General features: G+C 34.1%; 1 protein-coding gene across 1 annotated transcript; it reads right to left on the bottom strand.

The window, feature by feature from the left end:
- Positions 1-4,120: 4,120 nt before the first annotated feature.
- On the bottom strand, positions 4,121-10,245 carry LOC127632728 (opioid growth factor receptor-like protein 1). Its single transcript, XM_052111471.1, has 8 exons — positions 9,704-10,245; positions 7,166-7,231; positions 6,635-6,691; positions 6,404-6,458; positions 5,952-6,030; positions 5,770-5,836; positions 5,460-5,608; positions 4,121-5,360 (listed from the first exon to the last, which is right to left on the bottom strand). The coding sequence occupies exons 1-8, from the start codon at positions 9,917-9,919 to the stop codon at positions 4,775-4,777; spliced, it is 1,275 nt and encodes a 424-aa protein (XP_051967431.1). The 5' UTR covers positions 9,920-10,245; the 3' UTR covers positions 4,121-4,774.
- Between the last annotated feature and the right edge of the window lie 716 nt (positions 10,246-10,961).

Here is a 10,961-nt window from a genome sequence, read left to right as displayed (position 1 = left end):
TGAGCACAACTTGCATTGAAACTGAAACATTTCAATTAACATGGGGCTGATTTTTGTTATACCCAGATTCACAAAACCTGTGAATGGGTAATAGCATTAACACACACAAAAAAGAAGCTTAATAAAAACTGCTATGCATCATTTCCAAAGTTCTAGTCTTCGTAACACTCAGTTTAAACTTAAGTAGCTGAGCCTTGAATAAAGAGACAATAAAATAGCAATTATCTTGTGGATAGCCGAAGTACTCAGAATGGCTTTGTGTAATGGCAGTTATGGCCTCACGAGGTTTAGGGCAACATTCAAAAGCACTCCACATAGACTTGCAAATGTGTGTCTTTGTACAGTGCAGAACTGCTTGCAAAGAAGACTTATTTAGTTTTTGTTTTTTATCTAAGCCGGACATATATTCTTGACAACCAAAGTGACAGTGTTGTTTATTCTCTACATTTAATACATTATTTTAAAGAACCTTATGATCACTTTTTGTCGCCTAGGGAAATGGGGTAGTATGTAAATAAGATAATGCATTTTTTACTTTTTTCATGAAAACATTTTTCTTGAAAATTATTAATATGGGACAAATGATATTGACAAACATTTTTACTTTCATAAAACTATTAATTCATATATAACTAACTAACATACCTAATGTTGATAATAAAATAGTAAAAACTTGCTTGCAAATGCTTAAAAACTTAAAAGGTTAAAGATGCATAGTTTTATGTATTGTGGTTCATTAATTTATTTAATTATTCTTTTAATGAATGGAAGAAATCATTGCGGTATTGTTACAGAAAGTGTAGTCAGTGCTGCCCTCATGAGGACGTACTCTTATATTACAAAATGAATACACTTACAGTACAAAGTCTATATATGCTATGTCTGTATATTATATTCTAATGTTATTACCTAAGATATTTTTTCATATAAAATCTGTGTGTAAATAACATAAAGACAAGTTGATATATTTGATATCATTTTCTTCAATGTAGAGTCAAGCGTGTGTGTGTCCCTTTCAAGGCAGAGAATGTTTATACATCACACAGCTGATCTAGGTTTGGGTTGAGGGGGCTTACCCCTGCGTCAAGCAGGTGTGAGATCTTGTTGCTTAGTGTTCAGTCTCGGTTGTTTAAATGATCTCCAAGTCTCACTCGCCAGGGCCTGTCCTTTCCAAGGCAAATAGTCCTCCCATTCTGGTAGTTTTCATTCAATTGAGGTCCAATAATGAGTCTATGGCAGGACCACAAAAGATCACCACAGTTAAAACATATTTAGTTTTGCATCTGATTCTTATATCCTGAGTAGGAATATTACTTGCTGCCATCTGCATATCAAGCTGTCTGTTAGATAAGATCACGTCCATTTCACTCTATTCACTTTAACTCTGCTCTTTTCCAATTCATTATTATGGCCCTGACAAGAACACAGCTGTTCAAGGAGGATGCAGATAGCACCATTTAAACATTTTCCTACTTATGAGTTAAAAAAGTTGCTTGATATTAAAAAAAAGTAGTTTGAAGGTTCAATACCTCAAGGCTAATTATATCCGAATGAAGAAGCGGTCTTGTTTGAAGAATAATTATCAATATTTTTTAAATCCTACAGCAGACATGTAGACTCACACATCCAAAAACATTTCAAATAATAAATGCATATATTGATACCTTGTAATACACCATGACATCTTATTCATCTTAATGAAAATAAATCTTTAGCATGTAAATAGAGTTTAAAGGCAGTGAGGCATCTTGTTTTAAATACAATAAAGTCTACCGTGAGGATCTGGGCATTCCTCTCCTGTTTTTTGAAAATGTAAAAATGCTGACATTTTTCTGTGAGGGTTAGGTTTAGGGGTAGGGTTAGAGTTAGGGGATAGAATATAAAGTTTGTACAGTATAAAAAAAACATTATATCTATGGAAAGTCCCCATAAAACATGGAAACACAACATTAAACATTTAAAGACTCACATATATTCGTTTTTCTTGTTCAGTTCAAACTCTTCGTGTGTATATATTTTCAACGCCGCTGTTAATCTTTTTGTTTTTTCTTTTTTACACAATTTAACAATAATATAACAAAAGCCGACACACTTAACCGAAATGTTACATTTTCAAAAGATTTTCTAGTGCTGAAATACCACCCGAAATCCTTTCGTCACCATGACTACCAACTGTTAGCTGAACCATTGTTAGCTGAAATAAAAGATCATGAAAAAATTAGGAGAAGTGCGCCATCTACTGTTGGGAAGAGTTGCCTGGAATTTGTTTGAGTGTAAAAATGTTTTTGGGACGTACGTGTCTACCTCAAATGACCTTTTCTCTTTTCGTTATTTTGTAGCTACGTAAACTGAATAGAAATGCAAATAAAATTATACATAAAATTACACAGCTTCAAAGAAACAGAGTAAGAATCAAACACAATTGTTCTGGGATAAAACTGATTTTTTTAACGGAATACTTCACCCCAAAATTAAGATTCTCTCACGATTTACTCACCCTCATGCCATCTCAGATGTGTAATCATTTTTAGAAAAATATTTCAGCACTGTAGGTCCATTCAATGCAAGTGAAAGGTGGCCAGAACTACAAAAAGCACATAAAGGCAGCATAAAAGTAATCCAGACAGATTCAGTGGTTTAGACTATGGTATATATTCAGACGCAATATGATAGATGTGGGTGAGAAACAGGTGAATATTTAAGGTCGTTTTACTACAAATTCTCCTCTCTGCCCGATAGGTGGCGATATACATGGAGAATGCAATTCACCAAAAACAAACAAAGAAGAATGTGATAGTGGAGATTAACAGTTAAACAGGACTTAAATATTGATCTGTTCACTACCCACACTTATCATAAAGCTTCTGAAGACATGGATTTAACCACTGAAGTTGTATGGATTACGTTTTTGATGCTTTTATGTGCTTTTGGAGCTTCAAAATTTTGATACCCATTCACTTGCATTGTCAGGACCTACAGAGCTTAAATATTCTTCTAAAAATATTGGGTAAACTATTCCTTTAAAACACGTCTGAAATGCTGTTTAAGCATTTTCTTTAATATGACCAACAGTTTAAAGTTTAGAATAGTTCTGCTCCACTGACAGATGTTTACTCAATGAAAACAAGTTAGAATTCTCCTCTGCAATACTTTCACTTTTCATTAACATATTATCACAAAAAAAAAAAAAAAAAAAACGAAAAGGCTATGGCAAAAAGTGGGCCTTTGAAGGTATAGCCAATGGTGACACAAAATAAAAGCAGTAGTCCTCTACTGGAATGTTATTGATCAATACAGGAGCAAATACTTTACCAAATAAGAATGTTCTAAAAACCCTGATCTTTCCAAGTACAGAGACATAAAAGTACACATGCTTGTTGGTCTATTTTTGAATTTCCTGCAGAGATGGAAACGGTAGAGCAGAATTGTTGAAATTATATGACAATTACAGGAAATGGTGTATAAGAAATACTTCCCCCCACTGGACGATGCGTGTGCATAGTGTACAAAACTCAAATTGATTTTTTTGATCTTGATTTTTGCTTGTACAGCATGCTGCTTATTTGGACTTTGTGGCTAGATCATTATACTTTTGACACTAGACAGAATCATTCTCAAAAATTCACGAACACATTTAAGGAGTTTTTATTATTCTTATGAAAAGTTTTGATGAATTTTATTAAGAGCTGCAGCACACCTCTGTTAAACTTTTGCATGTCTGTGTCCACACAACCAAACCAGAGCACCATACTCTGCTTCTCTTTGTGAAGCTCTCTTACATTTGGTTGTTGGTCTACACATCATATACACATAATGAATGATTATTTATTTGGTTAAAAAAAAAACAACTAAAAAACCTGATATACTCAGATGTCATATTTATATAAAGGCCACCACAGAATTGCTTCAGAAATGCTTAATTGTGTTTGTCAGGTACATCAAATGCAATATATCTGACATATCCCCATATAACAATTAAATAGAATAAATACTTAAGGTTGTATACAAATAAAGGCAAATTTTTTTTTGGAGCTTTTATGATTGTTTGATGTCAATGTAAGCACGTTATGAGCTTGTGTTATGATTCACAATATGCTTATCACGGTTTATAGCAAGCTAATTATTTTTATCAATAATGATACAATTCGCCAGAAGAGAAAATATTTATTTACTTCGACAACTGAAACCACACGCACACAAAAAGGCAACTTTGTTCCTCAATAGATTAATCTGTTACATCCACTAGTACAGTATTGCATTGACATTTTATAAGACCTACTAATCTTCATTCATACATCTGTAAAAAAAAAAAAAAAGCATGTAATTTCAAAATCTCACATTTCAACTTGAGGCATAAAAGGCATCCAATATATTTTAAGTTATTTCAAAACAATTAAACAGATCAACAAAAGAGGACACATAAATCTAACATTTATTAGTGTTAGATTTCATATCACAACCTTGCTTCATCACTCTACTGAACTTCTTTGTGAACCCTTCAGACTTTTCCAATACTATTTTGTCAATGGAGAAACATTTATTTGCTTAAGTCAGGCAAATTAAATTTTAGAATACTGCTTCTTATTTCATGTAATCAAGTTACTATGTAAGCAAGGAATAATAATAATTAAAAAAGAAACTTTCAAAATCTTATTCTTCAACTTAAAGTTTAGGATATACAGCTTAAATTCAAATTCAACTTAAATCCAAGAAGGGCATTCAAATAACTTTTTTGTAAAATAATACAGAGCAGAGAAACTAAAGCTGGAACTCATTAAACAAACATAGTTTCATCAGTATTCTTTGCTGCATGTTCTCCACTTTCCATCCCTTCGCTAGGATGAACCTTTTGGGTTACTTCATGTTTGCTGTCACTGGACTTCTCTAGTTCACTTTTTGGAGTTTCTTCTGCTTCTTCTGCAGGGTTACTGGTGGAAGATATACAGGTTGAATCCTTAGAACTTAACTGCTCTCCATGAGATATCTCCTTTGCATCTAATATGCTATTGTGATTTGAATTTTCCTCAGATGGCGTACATTCGTTCTCTGTAGTAAACTTGTCAGTTTCATTTTCACCATGTTTACTGACATCACCTGACAGAATCTTCTTGGGACCCCACACAAACTTGTCTTGTGACTCAAAATGTTTAAAGGCATATCTAATTAAATCCCTCCTCTTTAACTTGTCCAATACAGCAAACATAAAGTAATCCAGTACACTTTGTTTCACTCTTTCAAGGTGTCCATCCACAAGAGTTACTTTGAGGAAGAACTTGACCAGCGGGGCCTGGTAGTGCTGGAATCCCAAAGTCCCCAAAGACTTCAGGATGCGTGTGATACGAAGGTTGTTGTGTGTATTTCTGCAAAACCAAATAGTTTTTGACCATGGGAAATGACTTAAATGATTGAATCAACGTCATACAAAATTCAACAATCAGGAAAAACAAGACATTATAAACCTGTTCAGGTTCCTGAAGCGATCTTGCCAGTTAGGAGCATGTGTCACTTCTCCTGTACTTTCATTGACCAACTCTATGCCGTAGAAATCCAACATGAGCTTGTATGATTTCACCAAATTATTTTTTGCATTTTCATCTTCACGGAAAAGCTGGAATACAATGGATCGTCTTATAATTCCTTCTAAATATGAATAATCTTTTCTCAAACAAATAACACATTTTTCAGAACCATACATTTTAAACCTTGATGTTAATAAAAAGTCTCAAACAACAATTCTAAGAATCATCTAACCACATGTTTTAAACTAACCTTTATTTCTTTTTTTGTGAGCACATGTGCGTCCCAATTCATCCCTGGCTCTTGTAATGGAAACAACCTGCCACATAGTTTTGAAATGGTTAGTTTAGAAATTATGATCATTGAAAATATAATAAACAAATTTATAGAAAGATTAAACAAGAGCTCATGGCTGAATATTAACAGGAACTAACCACTGAATGTAGGAGTGAACTCTTTCCAGCCTGTTGTAATCAGCATGCCATTCCTTATGAAAATCATGAATATGTACATCTGCACAAATAAAGGCAATATATTAAAAGTTAATCTGGAAACTTACAGTACATACAATAAATATAGTAAATGCAAAAAAAGTCAACCCAAGGGGGCAGTAAAATGACAAGTGGCACCATTTAAAGGGAGTTTTAATAAATTTCTCAGAAAAGTATAGGCTGTAACAGAAATTAAAGTGAGTCAGAGAGCATTTATGCATTGAGAAAGAGCACCAACTATTGTGAGTCAAGTGCTCACAGAAGAGATGCGTCTATAGACTTGGCTGTTGAAACAGAGTTGGGTCGGGAAGACAGACCTACCATCAAGGTACAGCAAAATTGATTATTGTAAATAGTTAGTGTGGTTTAATAATAGATTGAGCGCAATGCCATACCATCAGGGACAGATCTCCTCTGACCTTGGTAAAACCTCAGGTTATACAAGTCTTCCTGGAAAACAACAACAATAATAATAGTAAACACACTCACACACATGAGTTTTCTTTTCTCTCTTTATTTTGTAACTGCTAAACTTAATGATGAATTATAAACTATACACTGACACACTAGAAATGGTTAATTATGAGTGTTACAGTAATACAAGATACATGTGATGGATTACTTACTTCATCATCTTCTTCATCATCATCATCATCATCATCATCTTTGACATTATCAACATCCTAAAGTTAAAACAACACAAAGTTAACCTATAATATAATCTTATGATCAATATGATCTTTCAAGAAAGATGAGCTTACAGCAGACTAGTACTTGAACTGTTTATATATCATACATTTTAAAAGCATTGTTCTGGCAATATTTTTACATTTACTGTTGTATGATAACCTAGATTTTTCATATTCTCTCAGATTTTTTTTTATGTTTAAAGTACAAAGCATCACTGGGGAGGTACCCTTGTTTAGGTGCATATTTGTATTAAAATGTATCATTAAAGTTACACAATAGGTCCTTGGCGTACAATTATATACCCAAAATATTTGTAAAATTTTAACTAAAAGGTACAAAAAGGTCCCTTGAGGGTACTACCCCAGTGGTGGCGATTGTACCTTAAACAATAAGTATACAGCATGTTTCACTAACAGGAATTGCCATGTTAATTTGAAAAACGTCCTTTTAAAGGTAATTAAACTTACTCTGACTCTATGCCGATAGGCCTGCATGTCCTTTGCAGCATACATTCTTCGACTCCTGTTCGATGCCTGTAAACATGATTTGTTTGTTTATAAAAGCTTTTCCTGTGTTGTGCAAAGAAACAGAATGAAAGGGTAGATAGAATGTAGATTGGATTGAAATAAGGGGTCCCGATCTTAAAACGGTTTGAATAATTTTATTTAGAATACATTTATTATCATTTAAGTATAATTATTATCATAGTTATATTTTTTAATAATTAAAATTGATTTCATTGTATATTTTTAATTCAATGTCTAGTAAAGTTCATCAGATCAATCGATGATGTGAAAAGGATTGACCACACTGGGTTATCACGTGGCATCAGTTACTTTTTCAGCAATCGTCAGGCTGAACCAAACACGTTAAATATTGCTGGATAATGATTAAATAAAAATGGTGATGGAATATACTAGGACAACTACTTGCTGTAAAAATCTTGCCAAAAAGACAAATAATGTTCTAAAATTTGAAAAACTCAATAGGTTGTCTGAGCTATCAAGCGCCCCCTAGGAAGCACAAATATCTTTTTGCCTGATAGATTTTTTTTGTCTAAAAATGGTGCCATGTGCAATTTAATCCGCACATGTGCTTTGCTATTAGGCCAGTATAGCCATTTATAATAATATAAGGAATCGAAGAACAAATAATAACTACCGGTAGTTTTGAATGAAATGAGTAAAGTTTTCTACTGTCTGTGCTTTCACACATGTCCCATTTCAGGACGAATGGATAGTCCACAATAAATCACAAAATAGCCTAACCATGTGTCCAAATATCCATACTTCCCTATATAGTATGCCAAAAACAGTATGCCAGTCGAATAGTACGTCCAAATCCATAGGCGGTGTCTCGTTTTGAAGGCTGCATTCGCCGGAGGATGCATTTGTCGGCCGTATCATCATCGAGTCTCATTTTAGAAAAGAAAGTAGGACATTCCGAATGCAACCTTCGAATGCGACCTTCTTTCACGGGAATTCAGAGGTGTATCTAGGGTTGCCACATTTTAAGTTTTAAAATCACGAATCACGGCCCCTAACCATAACCTTCACAGTATTAGCAATAAATGCATTGAGCAAATATGCGTTATTAATACAAATTTTATATCCTTTCTTATATGCTAAAATTAGAACTTTCCTGACCAATGACTTATATAAAAAAAAAAAAAAAACAACAACAAAAAAAATATTATTTAGGTGTTAAAAATATATTTTAATTTTTTCGATTATTTGTCTTCTTTATCTTATTAATGTATACATTTTGGATGGTTTAAATATTTTTAATGTTTATTTTTTCCCTTTACCTGTAATTGTCTTTATGATTGTATTCATACATTGTTTGATATTATTGAACATTTATATAGAAAAATTCCACAGTTTGACCACTATTTGTGGACCTTTAAGACGGTCCCTTAAATTGTCCAACTTATATAAATTTTATACGGGACGATCCCGTATTTTACGGGACAAGTGGCAACACTATCCCTAGTGGGCACTGACGACCCACAATTCTTTGCTTCAACGGAAATGGACATCATTTGTCTAAAAGTATGACGCCAATTTGCCTGTAAATATGATGTTCAAACGCAAGTAACGTTAATTTCCAAGGTGAACTACGGGTGTAGAGTATATCATATTTATAATTTTAGAAATATATAAAAGTATTAGACTAAAAGTACACGTGTAAAACCTTCTTTTCTCTCTACATCATTATAACTCTCCTAAAATATTCCTCCTACATTCTCTTCCAAAAGGACTTTGTTCCCTTCTCACTCAAAGCGCTCGCGCTTGTTAAAGAGTGGAGTGCTGTCATAGCAACCATGATGAGTTCTGTGTTTCCGTTTGTCCAACAAAGGCTGTAGCTGTGTCTCGATTAAAAGAGGCTTGATTAAAGCAGGACGCTCTGTGTACTAGAGCATTCAAAGGACGCGTCCTAGCTAGCACGCAGCCTTCGAAACGAGCCAGTAGGCGAGAAATGCCCGGACGACCAACTACTGTGAGAAGTATGGATCGGTTTAACAATTTTCTATCCCACAAAGCACCGGGGGACATCATGTTCAAACGCTGGATTTAAAACAAATGGCGGAGAACCTCGGGGCGGAAGGCTGCTTTCAACAGTAAATTCCGTATACACAAAGAACGTTGCTCATTGTATTTTGTATATATCACGTCATATATTCTGGTCACGGGACCATGCGTACGTTCCCGGATGTTAGTATGTCCGAATTGTCTTTATATTGTCTTTCGCATACCTAAAGAGCGTTCTGTTTACCAGCCGAGAATTGCGTTTCTTTCATCAAATATAGAATATAATGTTAAAGTACGCGATATCGGACGCAGATTAAGTATTTTTCGAGTAGTCTTAATGTAGGCTACAAGACTACCCGGAAAGGACTTGTAAACAAACAATTGTGGATTATCGAATAAACGTCCCAATTATCGCTGGAGTCCGGAGAACAGTAGCCTACTAAAAAAAAATATTAAAAAGAATTCAACACGTACCCAGTTAGATGGATCCCATTCTCTCTCTTTGGATATTTTAGTTGTGTCTTCGTCTTCCCATGTGGAGTCCCACTCGCAGTTATCATCTGACTCCATGTCAAACCGGCAAGTAACTGGCAAACTTCTGCTCCTTACAAAACGCCAAATCTGGTTTATAAGGCTCCGCAGCAGACTCCAGAATAATTGTAGTCGAACCAGCACATCAATAGGAAACATCCGAATAACCAGTCGAACAACGCGTGCTCAACCCTCTTTCTGGCAACAGAAAATGAAAGTTAAAGCTCATGGTGAAACGAAAGCATTTATACAGTTAAACAAGGAAGGACCTCGAGGAAAGTCAAGGGTTGCCAGGTCTCGCCTCAATGTTCAGCCAAAATAACATTTAAAATGGAAGATTGGATTGGATTGTGGAAGGATTCTGTAGCTACTTCTTCGGACACAAAGATCAGACAATATGCATATTTTCCTGAATGTAATGAATTATTTGTTCATTGAATGCTTACGTATCTAAACTTCACATCTTTACGAAATAAAGACACACTTATGATGAGAAATTAGAATGAAGGTTTTTATTTTATGTAACATGAATTATTTCTGTTTATCATTAACTAGACAGTCCTAAACTTTTATGGTGTAAGCACAAACAATGAAGTAACATTATGACTCCAGTAAAAGGAAGAATGCATATTTCTTGAGGGTGAAAAAAAAAAAGCATAGAGTAGACTAAATGTGAAAACATCAAGTGTCAGTACGGCCTGCAAGTCCCCCTTTTAGGTCTCTCTTGTCTTGCCTATTACTCTCACAGTATTTACTCACACATTCAAAGTAAATGTCTTTGTTCTCCTAATTACTATATTTGATTTTAAATATTAGAAGTAAAGCATATTTTGCTTGGAAAAGTAACCTAACGTTCAAATTGAGAGGGAGAGAGAGAGGAAAAGGTGAAATAGGGCTACACTAGTTTCCAGTTATTATCTTCCTGTTCCATTAGACATGCCTCAAATAAAAATGATGCATTTTAAATCTCAAAAATTGAATCGTGCGGTTTGAGAGGCAGTGCCATGTCTGATTTGAAGGTTTGAATTGGTTTGTGGAGCACTAAGAATGTTTGAACTGCGCGTGCATCGTAATGAACAGTTAAGGAAGTGTTTTGTAAATTAACAAACTAAAAAGCAAGTGTATATTTTGTATTTAAAGAGCCATGCGACTTTTTAAAATATATATCAAATTCATATAATAGAAAAAATAAAATCTAAAT

Source organism: Xyrauchen texanus, chromosome 39 (genome assembly GCF_025860055.1).
Source record: "Xyrauchen texanus isolate HMW12.3.18 chromosome 39, RBS_HiC_50CHRs, whole genome shotgun sequence".
NCBI lineage: Eukaryota > Metazoa > Chordata > Actinopteri > Cypriniformes > Catostomidae > Xyrauchen > Xyrauchen texanus.
This window is presented reverse-complemented; position numbering and strand designations above follow the sequence as displayed.

Coding starts and splice junctions, on each gene's coding strand:
- LOC127632728 (XM_052111471.1), bottom strand. CDS start 9,919: ATGTTTCCTATTGATGTGCTGGTTCGACTACAATTATTCTGGAGTCTG. Junction 6,459..6,634: donor ATGATGAAGAAGATGATGAA/GTAAGTAATCCA, acceptor GTTGTTTTCCAG/GAAGACTTGTATAACCTGAG. Junction 6,031..6,403: donor GAGGAGATCTGTCCCTGATG/GTATGGCATTGC, acceptor TTATTTGTGCAG/ATGTACATATTCATGATTTT.